The sequence below is a fragment of the Rattus norvegicus genome, chromosome 6 (genome assembly GCF_021556685.1).
Source record: "Rattus norvegicus strain SHRSP/BbbUtx chromosome 6, alternate assembly SHRSP_T2T, whole genome shotgun sequence".
Lineage (NCBI taxonomy): Eukaryota > Metazoa > Chordata > Mammalia > Rodentia > Muridae > Rattus > Rattus norvegicus.
The window spans coordinates 135,836,346-135,860,034 of record NC_141539.1 but is presented as its reverse complement, the minus strand read 5'-3'; the positions used below and the strand labels follow the sequence as shown (position 1 = coordinate 135,860,034).

Here is a 23,689-nt window from a genome sequence, read left to right as displayed (position 1 = left end):
ATAGAAATGCATATAGAAATCTACCCAATGTCTCCCAGACTCAGGCCTACTGCTCATGTCCCACTTTAAAGACGAGGAAATGAAAGCCCAGAGAAAGAAGCAACTTGCTCAAGGCTCCCCACCTGTAAGTGGGAGAACTCTCTGGAAGTAAGCCTGGCTCCCAAGCATGTGCATGCTGCTGAGGCACACACTGCCACTGGCTCTGTCTCTACCCTCTCTGCAGATGAGCTGACAGAAGGCTGAGGGCGTAGTTAGCAGTCTAGGGTAAAGCTCCTCAGGTAGTACAAAGCTGGCACTGATCCCAAGTCTGTGAGTCCTGGCGTGACTGGGGTTTTCAGTGAGGACCTCTCTGGACTGTTTGTTCTTGTGATGATGGTGCAGACTTCCTTACTGAGAGTTTTCAGTCACTAAAGCTTTTGTTTCAAACAGCAGGTCACATGACTTTAATAACTGCTTCCTCTGGCCATTAGAGCGCGCAGTAGCCCTGTCACACACTAAAGAACAAACACGAGCTAAGGGCCACAATCATGCTGGCTTTAGTGAGTTGACACTCACATGTACCATGTGTGAGGTCTGGGATGGGCGAGAATCTGAGAAGGTAGAGACTCAGTACCCTACGTGTGGTTTTGACATTCAAGATGTACGTAGTCTGTTAAAGAAACAACTAGAGGAAAGTATCCTGTGGCTGGTTTTCCTCTGTCCAGCAGGTGCCGGAGAAGGCAGGGCTGATGAGAGCTGGGGACTCCAGGCTTACCTAGACTGTGGCAGAGTCAGATAAAGGCATCAGCAGTCCTTCCACGGGCTGCTGTGGTAATACAGCGGACACAGGATTGCCCTGTAGAGATTGTATCCTGATGAGGAGAGAGCCTCTGGAGAAAGTCTAGTCAGGCTTGGAAGCAGGATGAAGGGCGCTGGTAGCTAAGCCGCCTGTACCCCGGCTGTGCACTCTTTGCAGCTGGTCCCTCCGTCCTTTTGAATGCTTGGTCTCCTAAACCTTGAGACCCGCAGTGGCAACAGCCTGTGTTTACCTTATTTCTAGAGGAAGAGGCTGGCTCCGAATGCCCTTCAGACGGCCAGGCAGCTCCCCTTGCTTGGTGGCATGACCGTGTTGCTTTAGGGTGGTAGCTTTCTGGGGCTGTGTGCGTGGAGCAGCATCCTAAAAGGAGTCCATGACATTGGGAGAATGAAACGAGAGAGCAAAGCAGAGTTGGCTTGACTGTTAGGTCATACTGCGGGATTCTCAGGAGGAACAATGGTGCTTTGTGGTTCACCAACTTGAAGCCGAGCTGAGTGCACTCCTCATCAGATGGTCCCTGAGGACCAACAAGGAGGGAGATGTGGCCAATTCAGATCCTGTGTTCAGCACATTCAGTTCTACCTTTATTAAAAGGACCCTTCTGTTTTCCTGAATCATCTCTGTACATATGTAAGAAGGGAAACAGCTGTTAGCTATGTTTTGTATTATATTTATAAAAATCCAGGTTATATATTTGTGTGCCAGGCAGTGGTGGCTCAGGAGGCAGATAGATCTCTGTGAGCTTGAGGCCAGACTGGTCTACAGAGCTAGTTCTGGGACAGCCAAGGCTACACAGAGAAACCTTGTATCAACACCCCTCTCCACACACACACCGCAACAACTGCTTTGCATTTTAAATTATTTTCTCTCTTTGTGTGTGTGTGTGTGTGTGTGTGTGTGTGTGTGTGTGTGTGTGTGTGTGAGTGTACACTGAGCCATGGGTGTGCAGGTTGGTCAGAAGAGGGCATCTGATCCCTTGCAATGGAGCTGAGGTTTCAGGCTGTTGTGAGCACTTGGCTGGCTGCTGGGAGCTGAACTCTGGTCCTCTCTAGGAGTGGAATCAGGCTTAACCACTGCGCTGTCTCTCCAGCCTCGCTGGCCATCTTGGTTACAGCATTCCCAGTAGGTTTTGACCGTCTGACTCAGCATGACAACATCTTTGTTTCCTTGACTGTTGGGCTCTGCCGTTCGGGGTGTGTGAGGCACACAGCACTTGTCACCGGGCAATGTTCTTTCTGAAGCACTGACACCATCCTTCGGGTTTTGTGGCTGTTTTTTCATGGGCCTGTATTATTATGCAAACGATGGGTTTCATCCATGTCTGTAATGGGTTTTGATCTAATTTGCCTCTCTACCATCACTTTCCCTCTCTCACTCCTGCTAATCCATCCTGTTCCCACCACCCCTCTTCCTCTTTCACCCCTGTTTAGAAAATACTGGTTTGCCTTATGTGTATGAGTGTTTGCTTGCACACGTGTGTGTATCATGAGTGTGCTTATTTCTTTCTGTGTGTGAGACCCAATGAGCTTAGGGTTGCTTATAGGAGCCTGGATGGAGGGTTATCTACAGGAGCATGGGCCCTTACTGGAAGACACACCGCTGAAGAAAATGTCTCCATTAACTGCCTGTAGATCCTGAGGGAGGGATGGGGCTCCGTGTGGTCCATTTCCTTGTTACAGAGTGTTGACAGGCCCAGCTTCTGGAAGTCTTGTGTAGGTGACCACAGCCACTATAGGTTCAGCAGAGCAGTACACTGCCGCGCCTGGAAAACAGTATGCCACAGCACTCTAGCCCGTCCTCGGGTTCCTCACAACACACACACACACACACACACACACACACACACACACACAAACACACACAGAAACACACAAATACACACAACACACACACAAATACACACACACAGCACACACACATAACCACACACACACATAACACAAACACACACAGAAACACACACACAAAAATACACACACCACAACCACACATAACCACACACACAAACACACATACACACATAACACACACACACACACACACACACACACACACCGACCCTTCTGCAGTATCCCCTGAGTCCAGGAGTTGTGTGTTCTCAGCACCTCACCAATTGTGAGTTTGCAGCCCTCCGTTGGTTAGGAGCTTCTGGAAAGTGGGGTTCAGATCTCCTATGGTATGAGACGGCATGTGGGTCAGAGTCCATGCTCAGCTGTGTGCTCCTGATATCCTCGTGGAGAGCTTGTGGTGTCTACCTCCAGTGGTTGCCTTGGGGCTTAAATCCTACATAAAGTGTGGAGAGCAGTGCCCACCCATGTCTCCATGTCCAGCCTTGCCCCTCAGTTTACAGTGTGTGGTATAGTTCCTGAGTAGTCAAGAGTCTCCGTGTGCAGTGCGCTTCTGCCTTTGATCTCCTCTCCAGTGATCCAAGCCCTATTTGAGAGGTAAAGAAATTGAATTTCAAACAAATTCCATTTTCAGTTGCCTAAGACAATGTACTTGCAAAGCACAGAACTGGGAGGACTCTGTCTGTCCTTAGTTTGCCCTGGCTGATGAGAGAGAGTTACCCAAGATCATTTAGGCTGTTCTTCTCGCCTCTGGTCTCTGGTCTCAGGTGTGGCTCTCTGGCTTTTTTGTTTTTCAGAGCCTTTTGTGAGATACAAGGTGTTCCGTGGATCACACAGAGGCATGTGTGTATACACACATGCAGTGGGCATGACCTTTGGGCCTCCAGTATGGAGAACCATTTGGCTGTGCTATGCTGAGACCAGCACTTGACCTCCAAGCCTGACCAGAAACCCAGACTTGCTGGAAGACAGGGCCTTTAGTCATAATGCAGGCCAGGTCCGCTGCTTACTCACATCAGTGAGGCTGTGTGCGACATCCCATCCAGCCTTCCGAGTGACTGTGCTCACTGAAAATTGACTTGCGCAGACTCGAGTTATACAGATGAGGGAAGAGGCTTCGGGTTTGTCACTCATCCCGCAGACAGGACGTTCTCCAGTGGTTGCTCATTGTCTTTCTTTTTTTCTGTTTGTTCTAGACTGTGTGAAAGAGGAAACTGGTAGGAAGCAGACATACAGTGGGCCTGGGGGACTGGGACTGCTGGGATGACTTGGGTAGTAGTAAACCCATTCCTTTCCAGGGCGTGGACTCTCACTGTCTAGATCACTGCTCTTGCACTGTTCTTCCAGTGCCCCCCTCTCACGAGGACCCCTCCTAGGGATGGACAGGGAAGAGAGCTGGCCACCTGGTCACCTGGGCTTGGGTGGAGACCAAGGAAGGGGGGCGGGGACTGATTAGAACTCATGCTGGGGCCCAAAGCAGCTAAGAAATCAGATTCCTGGACCCTGTGCCCATGCTTAGGACTCAGTAGACCTGAGTGTGGGCCTTAGCGTCCACTTCCTGACGCTACCGTGGTGATGGTGCACAGCACAGACTTTCCTAACAGTGACTCCCGAGGTTCACTTGAGATGATAACGCCAAGATCTGGATGTAGGCCGCTGAGATGGCTAAACAGGCAAAGGTGCTTGCTGCCAAAGCTGTGGACCGGCCTGAGTGGGAGACTTTCAAGTCGTTCTCTGACCTCCACATGCTCTTGTGGCATATTTGTGTATACACACATACACATACACAGTCATACACATAAATAAATGTGAATTTAGAGAAAAGAATTGGCCAGATGTGATGGCCTAAGCCTTTAAACCAAGCACATGGGAGGTAGAGGCCTGGCCTCCATATTGAGTTGTACGCCAGCCAGGGTAATACATAGAGAGACCCTGTCTCAAAAAAACAACCCCCCCCCCACACACTCACTCATAAAAGATTTGGCTATGCAGACACGGCGGCAGATGCGCTCCCGTAAGTGAGTGGAGCAGCATGGAGGCAGGTGTGAACCGGGATTCTGGAGAGGGATAGGATGAGGGGGATTGTGAGGAGCGGTCAGCACCAATTCGTAATCCCAGGGCAAGCCTGAGGAGAGCCCAATGCCAGCTGCTGTGAGGGAGATGGAAGGTCCTTGCTCAGGCCATCCTGAAACATGGAGTCTTCCTCCCCAGTGCTTGGGACTGTCTATTTGTGTCATTATACGTGGATCTCCATTTTCTATACATAGAAGAAAGTTTTTGACACAGGTCTGACTTTATAGTCTGAGCTGGTGGCAGCCTTGCCTTAGACTTGCAAGTGCTGCAGTTAAAGAAGTAAGACACCATTACACCTGGCTCTGTGTGTGTGTGTGTGTGTGTGTGTGTGTGTGTGCGTGTGGTGTGCATGTGTGTGTGCGTGTGTGTGTGTGTGTGTGTGTGTGTGTGTACCGAGGGTCTAAGCATGCTGGAAGGGATGCACTGATGAACTACATCTCTGGCCACACACGTAGTAGGTCATCAAATCCCTAGGCCTGGGAACACTAACAGAATCTTAGTTTTAATTAACTTATAAACATTTGTTTTGGAAGAGTGTTTTGCCTGCGTGTGTCTGTGTGCACATGTGATCCGGATGCAGATGGAAGGCAGAAGAGGGCGGTAGAAGACGTGGACCTGGAGTTAGGATCGGTTGTGAACAACCATGTGGGTGCAGACCAAGGGCAGCAGTGCCTTTAACCACTAAGCAGTGTCACCCCCCTTATATTCTTTAAATGTATTTTATTTTATGTGTGTGTGTGTGCGTGAGCACATGTGTGTGCGAGTGCATGTGCGCGTGTGTGTGCGAGTGTGTGTGCCTGAATGAATGTATTTGGCCTGCAGAGCCCAGAAGAGGGTGTTGAGTCTCCTGGAACAACTGCCCAGTGTGGTGCCAGAGCAGGAAGTGCTCTCAACTGCTGACCATCTCTCCGGCCCTGATTGTTTTGTAATTCCAGGAAACTAGAATGTCATGTGAAACAATACAAGAAAAGGTTATGGGACTGAATGAGAAGTTACTGTACTTGGAGGTCGTTTTTTTTTTAAAGATTTATTTATTTATTTTATGTATGTGAATACACTGTAGCTATCTCCAGACACACCAGAAGAGGGCGCCAGATCCCATTACAGATCGTCGTCAGCCACCATGTGGTTGCTGGGAATTGAACTCAGGACCTCTGGAAGAGCAGTCAGTGCTCTAACTATCGAGCCATCTCTCCAGCCCTTGTACATGGAGATCTTAAAACTAAATTATTTTCTGCTTCTGAGCCAGCACTGCTATATAGCTCAGTCTGGCTTGGGGCTAATTATGTAGTGTAGGCTGGCCTTGAACTTGTGGCGATTTTCTCTCCTCCTGGGCTCTGCAATTGCAGGCTACTATCTTCAGCTGGCTTGAGTTACTCTATGATTTGTTTGTTTGGCATCGTTTTTGAGACAGGGTTTTATTTAGCTCAGGCTCTCCTCAACTCACTGTGTAGCCCAGGCTGGCCCTGGGATCTGCTTTTGTGCCCCTACTTTGTGAGTATTAGGTTAGGCCTGCAATTGACTATTTTCTTTCTCTTTGTTTGTTTTTGTTGTTTGCTTTTTCAGGACAGGGTTTCTCTATAGCCCAGGCTATCCTGGAATTTGCTCTGTAGACCAAGCTGGCCTTGAACTCAGAGCACTGCCTGCCTCTGTCTCTAGAGCATGGGGTCTAAAGGTGTGTACCACCACCCTGCTAACGGTTTTCTATTTCATATCATAAATACTCTTTTTTAGCAGTTCAAAGAAAAAAACAAATTTATTTACTAAAAATTATTAAACATTTTAAACTAACAGTGTCAAATAGGGAAAGAGTGAATGAACCATGATCCTGTTAAAGAGTTGAAACTTAGTGTACAAATGTTCACCTTTCACAATGAAATCAAGGGAAATGGGACCCCTTTGGGAAACAGTCGGCTGTCGTGCCAGCAATTGAGTGCCATGAACTGCGAATTTGGACTGGAGAGTCTCTGAGAGGAAGAGCTTCTGCTGTTCCTCCAGAGGACCCGAGTTCAAGCTATAAGGGCTGCCTATAATTCCAACTTGAGGATATCCAGGGCCCACACACCTCACTCACTCGCAACCTGAGTCCAATTCCTGGGACCCACGGGATGGAAGGAAAGACTGACTCTCACACGCCGTCCTCATGTGACATTCCTGTGCCCTCCCCAACTCACTAAGTAAAGGTGTAAGAATGGGATGGCATCTTTACACTGTTTCCTAAACGTACTCCAGTTATTTTTCACTGGGGAACCTAAGTTGTCCCATGCTTGCTCTTTTGTTTTTAGAGAGGAAGGAGTCTTTGAGCTAAGGTCTAGTGTAATTCAGTCCAGGATGAGTTTTGTACAGTGAAGAATCACCTTGAACTCCGTCCTCGGGCTTCCGTCTTCCAAATGCTGCCCCTGCCAGCTTGACCACAGTGTGAAAGTCAAAGACTTTGGGTTTATTATAAAGGTGTGCATGCGTGGCCCTGGTAAACACTGGCCCATTTTCTTGTTGCGCAGGGAGAAGACATCCGTTGTCAGAGAAAAAGATCATGCACTACATGTACCAGTTGTGCAAATCGCTGGACCATATGCACAGGTAGCTGGGAGGGCGGCTCCCCAGCCAGCCCACAGGGACATGGCTCCAGGCGGAGGCTTTGGAACTGGAGGTGCAAGTCATTCTCTCATTCTGTCTTTAATACTCAATGCAGAAACGGGATATTTCACAGAGATGTAAAACCAGAAAATATACTAGTAAAGGTAAAAACTTTTATATAGAAAAGTTTTATTTTGATATCAAAATAAAGGTAGACTATAAAGTTTTAAATGTCTTATTTTTCTAGGTTTGTATTTTATTTTTAATGAAATGCATGTGTTAGACGAGTGTGGGCAGGTGCAGAAGTGTAGGTGCCCATGGAAGGGGTAGACTGTGAGAGCCTTGGACCGGAGTTAGAGGGCTGGGAGCTGCTGTGTGGGTGCTGGGAACTGAGCCCGAGTCCTTGGCCAGAGCAGCACACACTCTTAAACACTGAGCCGTCACTCCAGACTCAGAATAGGAAATGTGATCCACTGGGTCCCAGATAACTGGAAAATATGGTTTGGGTCTGAGTTTGTGCCCTGGCCTGGGTTGTCAGGCTTCACCCTCCATGTTTGTAAAAGGCTCACTTTAGCAAGTGCTGTCCGCACTGTTAACATTCCTCTTGAAGGATGCAGTATAAGGCATCAGTCCTTCTCAGCAGACTGTGACTCCCTGCAAATAGCCGTTCTCCTTGCTGAATGTCAGTGTGGGAGAAGAGGAAGTCCGAGGCCCTCCAGAATTGAGATTTCTTAACCTTGAGCTCTCTTCAGAAGTCTCCTGTGCTACCCAAGCTTAAAGTGTACCTCGTATGGATTCTCTATTTGATTCGCCATCAGGAGAGTCCCCTTGAGCCACATGGCTGTAGGAAGCCTGTGCGCAGTGAGGCTAGACCTGAACCCCTGAACCACCTGGGACAGATGGGCTGGGTGCTGCTGTGGGAGGCTGTGCCTTGGGTGCTGCTGTGGGAGCTGTCTGCGATGGGTGGTGCACTTGTCTACCTCCGAGCAAGGGGAGTTTGTGATGCATTCTGTTCTTCCAATAGAGACTCTGAAGCGCTTACAAAGCCTCACAGTGTGTGTTAGGAGTTGCTTAGCTGCTGGGATTTTCCCAGAGTTTGTACATTTGAAATGGTCTGTGTGGCAGTGGCTACAGACTGAGACAGAGCCAACCCTAGTCTCTCTCCTTTGCAGCAGGATGTCCTGAAACTAGGGGACTTTGGGTCGTGCCGGAGTGTCTATTCCAAGCAGCCCTACACAGAGTACATCTCAACCCGGTGGTACCGGGCCCCAGAGTGTCTCCTCACTGACGGGTTCTACACATACAAGATGGACCTGTGGAGCGCTGGCTGCGTGTTCTATGAGATTGCCAGGTAGAGCTGGGCCAGCACCTGAGGCTGAAGTACCTTGCAGGGCGATGTGGGCAGGTCACATGGTGGGGTTGGGTGAGGCACTTGGCAGCACCTTCCTTTACACTCTGAGGGTACGGCCATCCTGGTTTCTGCTTGGTTCCTACTGCCTGGCCTTCCTTCAGCAGGCAGATGGCGAGGATCTCACCTCACCTCTTACCAAGCACTCGCCCTTGTTGGCCTCACCTGGGCGGCAGCAGCAGCAGCAGCAGCCCCATGGCAGGGTGGGGCTAGGGGTGGGGCTTGATGATGCAGTGACTACAGACAAGAGCTCAAGATCAGAGATCTGCTATGGGGAAGTGAGGGCAAGTGGCGCAAGCCACTCAGTGTGAGCACGAGGCTCCTTCTGGCATAATTGGACTTTTCTTTTTTTTCTTTCTTTCTTTTTTTCTTTTTTTTCAGAGCTGGGGACTGAACCCAGGGCCTTGCGCTTGCTAGGCAAGCGCTCTACCACTGAGCCAAATCCCCAACCCTATAATTGGACTTTTCTAGAAAGCCCAGCCCATTCTTCCTCTGACCTTTTGGCGCCATTCCTGGAAGAGGAATGGCTGAGCACAGCCTGAGCGTTTGTTGCACTTGGAGGTGTGTGCTGCCTCTAAACTGGCCAGGGGAGGGGAGGGGGTGACAACCTCGCCTCTTACAGCAGCTCTTCTATGGAGGTAACAGCACAGGCAGGGACCCAGGGGCCACCCATCCCTACCTGCCCTAATGGCTGCCGTGGAACCATGGTGTGGTCATGCACTTCAGGCCTTCTTTGCCACTAGTGCTTGGGTACTGATGATGTCGTTGGGAAAGCCCAGTGGTGACTTTACTGAGGCTGTAAATGACAACAGACAATTCTGTCACATGCTGAGATTCATGAGTTAGTTTGGAAGGATATTAAAGGATAGAGAAGCAAGTGCACAGCAGCCAGTGATGTCTGAGCAGAGTGCCAGCTGGCCTCAGGCGAGCCACTAGTCAACCTGCTGGGCTTTGCACACTGTCTCTCCCGCAGGGCCGTTCTTACTCTCATAGCATCCTCTTTGGTCGAAGAGCTAGAGTCCCAGAGCCAGAGTTGTATTTGAAGTTTTTGTTGTAGCCCAGAACATAGATTGGGTTATTCATATATGTCTATTTTGTTTTTTCCAAGACAGGGGTCTCTCTGTGTAGCTCTGTCTGTCTTGGAACAATCTGTTGAGTTTGTCTCCTAAGAAATACTTAGGGGACTGGAGAGGTGACTCAGAGGTGGCTTAAGAGCACTGGCTGCTCTCCCAGAGGTCCTGAGTTCAGTTTCTAGCACCTGCATGGTGGCTCACAACCATCCATGATTCTAGTTCCAAGGGATTTGCTGTCCTCCTCAGGGCGTCTCTGAGCACCTGGCGGGCACGTGGTGTACAGGTAGCCAGGAAGGCAAAATATCCATAGATAAGGTAAAGAATAGTAAAACATTTACGTTTAAACATATCCTCAGGCCCAATACAGAGCAGCAGCAGTCTGCAGGCCAGAGGCCGGCTGTGTGTCGGGCCAGAGGCCAGCTTGTGTCAGGCTTGTTTCTAGGGGCTGAGCCCCTGGGGAGGCCTGCCCCACTGCAGCACCCCTGTGCCCTTGCAGCCTGCAGCCCCTCTTTCCTGGTGTGAATGAACTGGACCAGATCTCAAAAATCCACGATGTCATCGGCACCCCTTGTCAGAAGACCCTCACTAAGTTCAAACAGTAAGTGTGGTGTCCTGGGATACTGGGGTAGACTCACTGTCTTGGGCCCAGCCTTTCTACAGTAGGGCCGGGTAGGACAGAGGAACAGTTTCATCACCCCCATGGCATTTTCTGGGCCACCCACTCATTTGGGCTTCTGTGAAAAGGGAGCCAGCCATCTCTTTGGGGGGGGGTGGTGAGGTGCTCAGAGGTGGGGGGCCCTCATCCTTGAGTCACAAAAAGCTCTCCTAGTCTCTCGGAAGGCCTGGTGTTGGGACTTGTCCCCAGACTGCGGTCTACTTGGGTCAGAACTGTTGCCTGGGTCAGAAAAGCTGACTCCCTGGGCCACCAGCCAGCAGTCAGGGTGACAGTGAGGCCCAGCCCTTGCGGCCCTGTGGCAGCCTTGTTTGATGAGGCTGAGGCCTGCAGGGAGGGCAGGGCCTGCTGGGCCAGATCGCCCAGAAGTCCCTGGTCTAAGATGGTCAGTAGAGAAGCCACCTTTAGTTGTCGTCATGCAGGAAGGCAAGGTTTCTGCTGTCACAGGCGACAGCATCTTTTACACTTAGAGCACACACGTCTCTGCTTCCTAGGGTTGTTGGAGTAGTTTTAGTTCACAGTGGAATTGAAGAGGAAACCTGCCCCTTGCTCAGCTTCCCTACGGGCTAGGGGATGTGTGCTGCGCTGGCAGTTGGATCTGTGCTGATGACTGGGCTCTCCCGGAGCCATTGGCATTGTGTGTTCTCTTACCCCTCACCCCTTCTAAAGCCTTGATTGCCTCAGACTCTGTGTAGCCTAGGCTGGCCTTGCATTCCTGATCCTTACCTCCCTATCACAGTGACTGTAGGCTTGTCCCACTATGCCCAGCCTAACCTGCTCCCTTTTGGGTTGTGAACCCTTCCCTTCAGTGTGGGCCCCTCAGAGTTAGGGGATGACCACCAGTTCTCTCAATGGCATGATGATTTATTATCATTGGGCTTTCAATACAGGTCGAGAGCTATGAGTTTTGATTTTCCTTTTAAAAAGGGATCAGGAATACCTCTACTGACAACCAATCTGACCCCGCAATGCCTCTCCCTCCTGCATGCAATGGTGGCTTATGACCCTGATGAACGAATCGCGGCTCACCAAGCCCTTCAGCACCCCTATTTCCAGGTGCAGAGGTAGGATTTCTCGATGGCTGCTGAGTGATGAATGGGAAGTCTTGGCCTATGAGACCCATGGGGCAGTGACAGGCTTGGGAACAGCGCTGTCCTGACAGTGGCCATTGCCTTTTGGGGCCGTCTCTGTGATGCAGTTAGCCACCTCCTGCTGGCCCAGGGGCAAAGGGCTGTGTGGCTGCTGTTTCTCAGTGTCAAGTCTGTAGTGGATGAACCCCTAGAAGAGCCTGGCACACATCCGGGATGGACAGGGCAACAACACTCATTTTCTAGGGGCACGTCTACCACCCAGCTCTAGGAGTGTCTGCAGTGCTCGAGGCATCAACTCACACATCAGCACACTCCTGACTGGACTGTGGTCCTAGGAAGGCTCGTAAAGAGCACATGTTAAGACCCCGTTCGCTCCCAGCCCAGACAGTGCTGGGTTGTTACAGAGGGAAGAGGAGGCTGCTTCTAGCTCACGAGGAAAGCAGCACAAATGGCTCCTCTAATGGAGGACTGTAGATGCAGGAAGCAGCTGCACCTGGGAGCCATTAGTGGAGGTGGCCACGTTCATTTCCTCCCTGTAGGGCAGCTGAGACACAGACCCTGGCCAAGCACAGAAGAGCTTTCTACCCCAAGTACTCCATGGTGCCAGAATCATCCAGTCACAACTGGTCATTCTCAAAGGAGGGCAGAAAGCAGGTATGAGCTGAAATACGGGAGCTGGGTAGAGACTGAAAGCCTTCAGGTACTTGTGTCTGAGGCCACCACACAGTTGTGGAGAGTGGTGTCACATTTGTTCCAGAGGGCATCGTGTCAGCCGAGGTCTGAACACTGTGCCGAGGTCTGTGCTACTATGGTCTCGGCTTAGGAATGTTCTGATTGCCCTGTGGGACCCGGATCTAACTCCCCAGGTCCTTTTCTACCCTGCTAGCTGCAGACCCATGGCTGACGTCACATGTGAGCAAGCCCAGAGAGGGGACCCTTTCATGGTATCTGACCTGATGACCCTGTGCAAGTACCTGTTCTGGGCCAAACCTTTTGTGGTAACACCGGCCTGTATCCCGAGAATGAACCTGTCAGGATGTACTAAGAAGGCACGGTAGCCGCTAGCCATAACTGGTGAGCATGGCAGGCCAGGGGGATGCAGCAGCGTGGCCAACAGGACTGTGCGTGCTCCTGGTCAGACATGACAGCGTCACTGTGCAATGTTTCCACCTCTTCACCATCCCCTTGCATCCTGACGTGGCAGCCATTAGCTTAGTTCTGCCAGTGCACAGCGTCGGGCTAGCACCCAAGCTCTGCCAGCACATTGTTCATTTTCTTAGCTGCCTACCAGTCAGTTGTCCTCCCACTTCACTGACCGTCCGGGGCAGCCAGTGTCGGTCAGAGCCTGCCCTGTCCAGTGCAGAGCGGAGGCAGGTGCACTTGTGCAATGCCAGCTCCCACTCCCTCCCAGACTTGTCTTCTCCAGGGCTTTCCCTCCCAGGGGCCCTGCAGCTCCCTCAGCTCCCATTACCACAGATGGCCTCCAGACTGCCCTCTCAGCCGCACCACCCTCTGCCTCAGACTTGTCTGCTGGTGCCTTCCATGGTGCCCTGCCCCCAAAGTATAGTCACATCCAAGGTGGGCCTGTCTCCCAGCTGTGTATGTGTGCCCCAGTCCTTCGATGAGGGCACCTAAGGTGGCAGAGCTTTGTCCCTGGGAGCTGCACACGAACATGTATTCCACATTTGCTTCACATGCTAGCAATGTAGAGGAATTCCTTTCAGTACTTAAAAAATGCAGAAGCTATCAGGCATGATGGGACATGCCTTTAATCTCGGCATTCGGGAGGCAGAAGCAAGCAGGCAGATCTTGGTCTACATGGTGAGTTTCAAGCCAGCCAGGGTTACCTGGTGAGGCCTTATCTCAAACACAAACAATGCAGAAACCAATTTTACCCTGAAGCTACCAAAGCCTGCTGGGGTAGATGGACTGGTTAGAGCTGCGGTTAGAGCTGCAGCGGCTGGTGGCCCTGGGGCATGCCCTAAGCCTGCCTCCTGCCAGCGCACTGTGAGCTGGCTGGAGCTTAGCCGCACTGAGGCCAGCGCCTTTCCTTTCCTTGACCTGATTCCTGCAGGGCAACTGATGAGTGTTCTGTTTCTCTAGCAGCCCCTGAGGCAAGAGGAGGGCCGTGCCAGGCGACAGGGGCCGACTAGTCTGACGGAGCTCCCCAAACTGAGGCTGTCTGGGATGACCAAACTGTCATCTTGCTCCAGTCCTGCACTGCGGTCGGTGTTGGGCACTGGGGCAAATGGAAGAGTCCCCGTGCTGAGACCCCTGAAGTGCGCTGTCGTGAACAAGAAGGTAGTACATCTCTAGCTTCTCTGGGGCTGCTCTTGGGCCTGGCCTTGGCCTCCACTCAGTGCCTATGGTTCTTCTCCACCAGACAGACACTCAGAAGGACATCAAACCTCACCTGAAACACTGTCACCTGCCCACGATCAACAGGAAAGGGGGAGAGTACTGAACAGCCCACCACCTGGCCATCCTCTTGGACAGCAAGGGCTAGCACTGTGGACAGGCTTAGGCCTCTGTGGCCGAGGGCGGATGGGCCAGAGGACGCTCATGTGCTGCTGTTCCTCACAATGCTGGTGGCCCAGGACATGCTGCCCTGCAGCCCGTCTCTATCCACAACCTGGAGCCATATGTGTTTGCAACTCCAATGCAGCTGTACTGAATGTTTCAGTTTAATATATTTGTAAAACCACCTCATTCAAGGATTCATTTCATTTTTTAAATATTATTTATTTAATGTATATGAGTACACTGTCGCTGTCTTCAGACACAGCAGAAGAGGGCATCAGATCCTATTACAGATGGTTGTGAGCCACCATGTGGTTGCTGGGATTTGAACTCAGGACCTCTGGAAAAGCAGTCAGTGATCTAACCACTGAGCCACCTCTAGCCCTACTTCATTTTCTTACTGTGAGGCTCGAAGCCGACTCTACATGAATAGATAGGATGCGGCATGGGAGCTCATGCCTATAACTCTTGCCTCACTGGGGAGGTAGAGGAGGAAGAGCCCAGCCTGGGCTACATAGTGAATATCCCTGCCTCAAAAAGACAAATAAAAGATTGACCAAAATCTGTGAGGAGTGACGGCGGCTGTGCCAAGAGGCGGCTGTGCATGTTGCACCTCGGTGTTTTCCTGACAGGACTGGCAGGTGTTCCGGACGTTGTGGCTGTGGTATCTCGGGATACTGGTGGACACTGAATTCCACTACACAAGGTGCTGTCACAGTAGCTCATCAGAACATTCTCCATTTAGATGTGTTCGAGCCACTCCTTTGTGTTTGCTTTCCTGAGCTGCAGATGGATGTGCTGATCTCAGAGTCCGGCTTCAAGTGGAGGCCATATTGTCTTGGCTGCCAGTGCCTAGGCTCCCTTAGAGATGCGCAACCATTTGCCTGATTGCCAGTGTTGTCTGAAGCAAGTAGGAAAGTTGGGTACCTTGTGCCCTGGAAAAAGAAGGCTGGGCTAGGGAGATAGGGCGTGGGTAAGATGCTTGCTGCATCAGAGGAAGACCTGAATCAGGACCATGGAGTCCATGTAAAAGCTGGGCAATGTTACATCCCTGTAACCCCATCATTGGACCCCATTGCTGGAGCAGGGAACAGTACAGGATGGGAAAAAGACGGGGGTTTCGGGGCTGTCTGGACCCCAGTGTACAACACCCAGCAAGCTCCATGAGAGTGAGAGACTTCCCATGGGAATCAGTGGTGGAGGGAGACAGTAAATGACACACTAGGTGTCCTCTGAGGGGTGTTCTGCATGTGCGCAAGGGTCCACACACCAGCACACAGTGTGTGCTCTCGCGCTCTCTCTCTCTCTCTCTCTCTCTCTCTCTCTCTCTCTCTCTCTCGGCCTGTTTTACTACAGGGAGGGGATGGAAACTCTATAAAAGAAGGGCAGTGAGTGGACTCAGGGCAAAACAGCGATCAGACAGGTGGGCTTCAGGACAAGGGCCTCCTAAGTTCCTCTTTGCTTTTGCTCTATTGAGGGTGGAATCCGGGGCCCCACATGCTCTGGGTAAGCACTCACAGCAGTAGCCCAGCCTCTGCTCAGCCCTGGAACTAAGGGATTGAGTATGCCTTTTAAAAAATCTTTTCAAGTTTTTACTGTTTTTTTTTTTTCTTTCTTTTTTTTGGAGCTGGGGACAAGTTTTCACCGTTTTAAAAGCAAAATTAGCAGGGAAGTGTTGGGTCTCAAATCTGATCCCCTTCCTTAAAGACTCTACTGACCCAAACTTCAAGCCACCAGATGGGTGGGTGGGTTGGGGCAGTGACACCATAGGGGGATGCAGGATGGCAAGGGCACTGTGGGTGTGGCTCACTGTGGGTGTGGGTGTCCAGCACAGGCAGGTTCGAGGCTGGAGTTGAGGCTTAGCATGGGCAGAGCCAGGGGCTGGTGGGTGTCTCCTGCATCCATGCGACGGTCTGGTGTACCTTGGCATAGAGGAGTGTCTACAGAGAAGGGCTGTCCTGCCTTTGCTTACTCTCAGCCCAGTAGGCCTTCAGCCAGGCCTGCACAGAAAGGGCCCAAAGGTGGAGGCCAGCAGTCATGACAGGACAGCCAAAGGATGACCTGCAAGGCTGGCGAGCCGGGCGAGCCTGGGCAGGGTTAGGGCAGAGTAGCAGTCCCTGGAAAAGCTGCAGCAAGGACCCAAGAGGAAACCTCTCGGGTTTCTTGGCCTCCTGTGCACCTTGCATACCTGCCCAGTACTCCAACTTCTCCGTGTCTGAATTGTCAGCACAGCATTCTGAATGGAAAGGCCAGGAAGTCTCACCGTTCTCGGACTCGGATCTAACATGACTGTAGACACCAGGATGCAGCGTTCCGTCTACCTCAGACCCTCAGAGTGGCTGGCATCTGTCAGGTCCTACAGTGCCGGCCGGGTAAGTGAGCTGTCACTCTCTGTGGCTCCAGAGCCTGCTGGATACTCGGTGTCCATGGTGTTAGGGCAGCTGTAGAGCCACATGGAAGGCAGGTTGGACCGCTCGCTAGGGAGTAATCTTGGAAACAGCCAGAAAAATGTTACAGGCAGAGTCCTCTAAGGTAAACTGAGACACCGTGGGTCAAATGAAGACATAGGGCGACACAGACTGGGTGAGGCAGGGAAAGGACCAAGGCCCCTGAGTGGTGGTCAGCGAGAGCTGAGGGACACAACTGGAGCATCTCCTCAAATGGTGCTCAAGCCTCACACAAGTACCTGCTGCTCTCGAGTCCACCTCTCACTTCCTACAGATGGGAGCGTCTAGGACAGAGCTGCTCTGGGAGGTCAAGGCTCTGTGCTGCAGACTTGGGCTTCCAGGGCAGTCCCTAGTCACTTTCTTGTGGGCATTTTGGACTCAAAGGGCTGAGTTTTTCTGTGTGATCAGTGCTCCAAGGTGACAGGAACACCAAACTGTAAAATGTCAACACTTCCCTCTAACATGACCTGAGCATATGACTTAGAAATCGTTTTACTTACAGTGAGCAGGCTCAGTGCCACCAACCCTCACAACCGAACTTGACCACCAGAACCCACATGGTAGAAGGAAAGAGACGACTCCCTCGACTGTCCTCTAACCACATGCCTGTAATCCATGCTCTGAGACTTGGAAGGCTGAGAGCACGACTGCTTCCATTTTGAAGTAATCTATCTAAGCTACACTGAGTTCCAGGCCAGCCAAGGCCTGTCAAACCAGAGTACAACAGAACGAAACAGGAAAGAAAATGTCTTAGTGTCCTAGGTTGCACCTTCCCAAGGCTGAGGCAAGGCTAGAGGCCTTGTAGGCATCAGCAGAGATAGTGGATTCCCCAGCGTGGGAGCCAGGGAGCTACAGTGAATGAAGACAAACCTGGGCTTTGCCTTGGCGAACTGTGCAGCCGCAGCCTTGGCAGTCACAGCTGCTAAAACTTCAGCCAACCTAACGAGCCCTCCACACGCCTCAGTTTAATGGACTCACTGGAGAAATGGTTCAGAAGCCTTGTCTTACTCTCACCCCCGCTGTGTGTGACTGTTTAGAAGCTGAGAAAGGGGGTTGGGGATTTAGCTCAGTGGTAGAGCGCTTGCCTAGCAACCGCAAGGCCCTGGGTTCGGTCCCCAGCTCCGAAAAGAAAAAAAAAAGAACTTCCCAGTTCTTAGTTTAGAAGCTGAGAAAGGTCCTTCTGCCTGGGAATCTGGGCTTCGTCTCCATTACACTGCAGCAGTGACAGGTGAGCAGGAAGACGCTCGCCCGCTGATGCCAGCCTCTGGAAGGCCCACGTGGTTGTCCCAGCTAGCCCAGGGCTGCGCTGAAGCAGTGGAAACTTACAGTCTGAGGTCTCAGCTTTCAAGGATAGCAGGTGGACTCCAAGGCATAAAGAAAAAGCCGTGTGCCTACACTAGAGTCCCCATGCCTGGGCAGCTCCCATGGTGTGTCAACTTGGCCTAGAGACAAGAATTCCCCAAAAAGACGTGCTTTGACCAGACTGACTGACAGGAGGATCAAGGGATGTGGTCCACAAAGAATGAAGTACTTCAACACCAACCAAGGAATGAGGCCAAAGCAAACAAAAAGAACCATACAGTTAAAAAAGGATAAACAAATAGTATATTCAAGATAATTTTAATATTAATGTTTTTGTGAATTAGAAATATCACTCTTAAATGATGAAAATTACTAGTGGGAGTGACTATTTCCCCCATTTCAGAATTACATTATTTACACATATAATACAGACTTGATTGCATCAGAAACAACAGTACTAAAATAAATGTTAACAGATAAAAAGGGTTTTTATCTCCACTCCGTATCGTGGAGGCCGGGAGTCCGCTACCCCCATATTTAAAGTCATTGTCTATTAGCATTAAACTATTTTAAGTGCAAACGATTTTTAAGTCTATGATTGCAGCATCTGTCTTTCTGCAGCACGTGTTAAGTCAGAAGGTGACAACTGTCTCCACAAGTGCACCCCAGGCGTCTGATGACCACCTAAAGTATAAATCAGATCAGTGCAAAACCAGAGCCAAGTGCTATTCAGAACAGCTCGATTTAAGGTTTCCTGTTCGAGAAACACTTATTTACACTATGTATATATGTATATATATATATATATATATATATATATATATATATATATATTATATGTGGGTTTAGTTACATTGAGTTTAGAGTAGAAGCAGGAAACTCCACTTCAGTCCTTACTGCAGCCCCACAGACTGGCTTTAAAGGGAACAACTCTTTGGGTTTAGCAGCTCCACACAGCCCTGCCGGCCGCTGCTTCCTGCCGCCTGCCTGTGGCTCCAGCGCAGCTCATGGCTCCGTAGTCGTCTGTCACTCCCTCGGTCCACGCGTGTCCGGGGAGCCCGGCAGCAGCAGTGTAACTGCTACACTACAGTCCCACCTGGAGAACTGGCCTGGTTTGGGGATGACAACAAGCCCTGTGAACAAAGCAGCTTACATTATTCCAGCAAGACACAGGGCGGCGCAAGAGCCAGCGCTCACCCTTGCCAGCATCCTCACAGGCTCGCATGCCTTTCCAAGGGCTGAGGCCAGGCTCTAACATACTCCTAGTCTGCCTAGCCGCCGCCTCCCTGAGCACTGTACGGTGCCTGGAGCAGGATGAGCCTGGGCAACAGTTAGGAGGAAGGGGGAGGTGTTCACGGTCCTCCGAGCTTTAGGACAGGGTGTGGCTCAGACAAGGTAGCTAAGGACAGGGTCACAGGCTCTGCCTTGAGCTTGCCAGGTTCAGAGCCAGGCGGCCATCCAAGGATGGTCTAGTGGCACTTTGTAAAAGGCATGTCCTCCTGGGGTGCACTTGTTTTCTTGTTGAGGGTGCCAAGGCAGCACCCTAAGCTCTAGTGTGTTGATAGGTGCTGCAGGGGCATCAGGGCCTGGGTGGTGATTCCTGCGGCTGCCATGGTTAAGGGGAGGAGGAGCTACCCGCATTGGATACCACAGCGAGCCTAACTGCCCTCAGAGCCAAGGGCACTCATTCCTGGGCCGTGCAGTTACAACAGAGGGCAGTGCTCATTTCTTAGGAATGTGAAGGTTACAGGAGCGTAGCATTAGAACTGAAAACTGGGCTCCGTGGAATGAAACATCTTTTAGCTGTCCCGAAGAACTATCTACTTGAGTACTATTTACAAATGCCATTTAATGCTAAGCAAGCGCTGCTCTGTTTTCACAGACTTTAGTGCAGAAGTGAAGGCTGACAGTTCTGAATGGTCATCAGCTTCACCCCACGCTGTGTTGGGAGGGATTAGGAAAAAGCTGGCCCGCTGCAAGCCATTTGGCCTGTAGTTTCTTACCTCGGGCTGGAATCTATTTATTGGTCTAGAGAAAACCTAGGGGCAAGACCAGATGGAGTGTGGCACGGCCCCTGCCTGCTCTGCTTCTGTAGGAGCTCTTACCCTCAGACCATCCAGATAAAGCATCCAAGGCCATGCCCCTCACACCCCTGCAAACCCACAAAGCCAGCGAGGGAGGGCGGCTGCACACAGTGCAGGACACAACAGGTCTGGCCCAGCAGCCCCAGGTTGAGGACAGCAGACATGCAGTGAAGTGTGTAAGCAATCCGCTGTGCCTAGGCAGCGCTGCAAACAGAGATGGCCTGCCTGTCACGGTGTTGACTCTGGCCATGGCCAGCCAATGGAAGAGTGCTGCCAGCCAAATGGGATGTGCATAATCTTTAAACAGTAATCAATGACTTAAAAACCAGATGGAATAAATTTTAGCTGAATACACTCTAACTTACTATAGTATATAATCAAAGTAATTTATTTTTTAAAGGCCTTGCCGCACACTGCTTGCCCCTCAGCACATTTCAACTCGGACAGGCCCCACCTCCAAGTGGGCCTGTGACTCCTAACTGCCATGGGAATCAGGAGTCTGACAACCCAAGCTGAATGTGCCCATCCTGGTGGTCTCCACAACCCTTTTCCTTGCAATTCTGAGAACGAGGAGGTTTCAGACATAGGCGACCAGGGCTCCAGGCTTCTAGGTCCCAGTGACAGTGGGTACATACCGCTTCCACTTAGTCTGGTTAAGTCACCCATCTGGGCTGCAGAACACAACTCCCAGCCCAGAGTCAACACATGCTCAAGGCCCTAATTGTCTGTGGCGGTCAGGAGCCAAGGAGAGCCAGTCCCTACTCTCCACCATGTGTGCTGTCCAAACAGAAGTCTCCTAAGCCAACAGATTACATCTACCTTCCTTCAGCTTCTAGAATTCCCACTCAAATGCTAGGAACTTGGATTCTGGTTAGTGGGGGTTCACTTTTGCAATATCAACCTTGGCCATGGAGCAGGAGTCTGGGACCTGGGACCCTCTACCATAGAGAGGAACAAACTCTTGGTTATTGGGAAAGTAAAAAAAGAAACAGATAGACTCAGCGTCCAGTTCCTGGCCCTATGGTCACAGGCTCCTGAGTACACAGGAGCCCTGGACCTGCTGGGGCCCTGGGCTGGTAAGGCACGTTCAGGTGTTTCACATGCCCAGAAGAGTGTGTGAAGCTAGCATAGGCCAGAAACTGAAAAAATGTGGACTGGGAAGGATCTCAGCAGGGTCAGACTGGGTCTGTCAGAGCCTGCCCAGTAGCGGCAGCCAGGAGAGAAGTGCCTAGCTTTGTTATTAGACACTAGAATAGTGACCGAAACACTTGTTTACTTCCTAGAGATGCAGCTTTGCAGAATGAACCAGAGGCACTAGGACATAAGACTGTGACATTCTAAAGAAAATGTGAGGCTAGGTATGGTGGTACAGGTCCCTAACCTCAGCACAGCACTGGGGGGAGGGGAAGAGGAAGAGGAGGGGGAGGAGGGGGAGGATGATCAGGAGTCCAAGGGTAGGGCTATAGAGGTTAAAGAGCACTGACTGCTCTTCCAGAGGTCCTGAGTTCAATTCCCAGCAACCACATGGTGGCTCACAACCATCTGTAATGGGATCTGATGCCCTCTTCTGGTGTCTGAAGACAGTGACACTGTACTCACATTTATAAAATAAATTTAAAAAAAAAGTCCAAGGTTGTCTTTAGCCATGTAAGAAGTCTGAGCCAGCCAGGGCTGTAGGAGAACCTGTAGGAAATTCCAGTATCCCCAAAGAAAAACAAAGTAAAACACACCCTTTTCAGGGGGTGGAAGCTTTTGTTAAGACTGTCTTCGAGGAGGAAGGGGCAGAAGGACCACTCTTGTCCTGAAGCACGGGCTCCCCACAGCCTTCCTCCGCCCACCCTCAGGGCAGTGGGGTTTTACTTCGTCATCCTGATTCCTTTGCTTGGAGACAGATGAGTTAAGATTATCGAGACCAGCACACAGGAAAGACATGTGTGTGCCCGCCAGCTGTGTAGGCTTCTCGGAAGGCAAGCAAAAGTTCTCTGCAACAAAGGTAGCTTCTACACCTATGCTAACAAGCTCTTCCGGTCGCAGCAAAGGGGCCAACACTGCTGGATAGTTCCCTTCAAAGCTACACGACAGAATACTCGAGGGCTTGGTTTGGGGTTGGATTCTGACGTACAATAGATACAGAGCCAACAGAACTAAGCCTATTCCACCAGGACATACAAGAAAAACAAAGCCTTACAAACCACGACAACCAAAGACCATGTCCATCTCCCTCCCCTGGTGCACACTGCTGATATGGATCATAACCGACTAGACGCTATACTACTCTATGCAGGGCAGAGCATAAGGTGCTCTAAGTTCTGAGGGCCCACACTGGCCTCGGCTCTGGCTGTGGGAAAAGTGTCCTTTCCCTATCTGACCTCGGCAACCTGTGGCCATAAACCTCTGACAGTACCTCAAGGACACATTGTAGGGTAAGGTATGGAAGCTGAGGTTCGCTGCCCCAACTCTCACACACACGCACCTAGTTGTTCAAAGCCATTTAGCCCTCAGCTCCAAACTAACACACCGATCAGCCAGGCAGAGCGCTTAGGAAAAATGACCTGTGTGTTCTACACCGTCTCAGCTTGGAGGGACGGCTGCCCTTGAGGCCCTCTACGCCACTAACTGCTCTCAGCTGGAGGCCAGGACTGAGGTTATGAAGCACTGCCTCTTCAGCTGGAGCACAGTGAGTACCATCCCAAGTGACAGCACCTGCCCATGCTCTTGGCCCTCCTGGGTCCCCCTTACCTGTCTGAGCTTAAGAATCCATCATTTTATTACAAACTCCAAAGGCCAGAGAGAACCTGGACAGAAAGCCACAGTTGTGTCCGATCCCTGGAAGAGGCTGCTGTGCCTACTCAATGAGGCTTAGGGAGCTCATAACATCTGTGTCCATCCCTGGCTTCCGGGCCTTGTCCCTTGACCTACCACTGACAGGCCACACTGAAAGTGGCACATAGGGGGAATACAATCTGGTCTCTGATGAGAAAGGGTTAATAGTCACTCTTTACAGACATCTAGGGAAAGACAGAGAAAATAAACAGTTCAAGCCGCTGAAGGCTCCTGGAGGTTGTGCACTTAGAAAGACGTTTGCCAGCCTACACCCTCATCCTGTGACCTGCTGGGCCCTGATGTCTGCCATGGAGGAAAAGAGGGTCCGAAATCCTCCGGAGCTCTTCCTTCCAGGGAGCTGCTCAGAGCCTGCCCTAAAGGAGAGGCTGGTTTCAGAGGCACAGCCCCAAGACAGACACTGCTCCAGACTCACTGACTGCAACAATGGAAAATGTCTACACGGAGGGACAAGGATGCTGTAACCTTTTCTTCACACACACACGATGTGGTTTTTTAAAAAAATCAAATGTTGTGGTTTTCTTTAAACAAAACTGAAAATGCCATTAACCTACCGTTTAGGCCTTTATAGCTATTTAGTGAGTGCTAAAAAAGGCTCTGTGCAGCTCCTGTGGTGGGAGGCTGGGTCACTCTGAACTACAGGTCAGAACATCTCTCCTGCAGCACTCGCAGCCAACCCAACCTCAACCCACTAAGTCAGGCAAAGAGGAAACACCCAGGGACTATCTGTGAGGGCTGAGAGGCAGTGTAGAGAGGTGGCTAAGCAAAAGCCCAGGGTCTCAGGTGAGTGGGGCAGCTCACTCTCACCTTGTCACCTGGCAGGGACCTGTGGGCAGTCTCCATCTGCAATTCTGCATGGAGTGTTTGGACAGGGGTAACCAATGAAGTAGTTTACTGAGGGACAGATGATGCTTAAAGCAGGACGATCTGAAAGGCTCCAAAGGAGTGTCACCTACT

The 23,689-nt window shown here is 51.0% G+C and overlaps 2 protein-coding genes across 57 annotated transcripts in view; one reads left to right on the top strand and one right to left on the bottom strand.

Annotated features, from left to right (window-relative positions):
• The window catches only part of Mok (MOK protein kinase), a 30,560-nt gene extending 16,313 nt beyond the window's left edge, over nucleotides 1-14,247 (top strand). For 6 of the 50 annotated variants that reach the window (NM_001395110.1, XM_087553950.1, XM_087553949.1 and 3 more), the window contains 8 exon segments: nucleotides 7,218-7,296; nucleotides 7,409-7,457; nucleotides 8,466-8,644; nucleotides 10,271-10,372; nucleotides 11,338-11,511; nucleotides 12,078-12,192; nucleotides 13,642-13,839; nucleotides 13,922-14,247. In NM_001395110.1, coding sequence (NP_001382039.1) covers nucleotides 7,218-7,296; nucleotides 7,409-7,457; nucleotides 8,466-8,644; nucleotides 10,271-10,372; nucleotides 11,338-11,511; nucleotides 12,078-12,192; nucleotides 13,642-13,839; nucleotides 13,922-14,002 — 977 coding nt within the window. In that variant the 3' untranslated portion in view covers nucleotides 14,003-14,247. 50 annotated transcript variants of the gene reach the window in all.
• A 2,345-nt stretch (nucleotides 14,248-16,592) lies between these two features.
• Nucleotides 16,593-23,689, bottom strand: part of Wdr20 (WD repeat domain 20) — a 69,131-nt gene continuing 62,034 nt past the window's right edge. For 6 of the 7 annotated variants that reach the window (XM_087553527.1, XM_087553528.1, XM_087553531.1 and 3 more), the window contains one exon: nucleotides 18,110-18,940. Coding sequence is in view for 5 of the 7 variants with exons in the window: in XM_087553528.1 (XP_087409654.1) it covers nucleotides 18,887-18,940 (54 nt within the window). In the remaining 2 variants the exon portion in view is untranslated. 7 annotated transcript variants of the gene reach the window in all.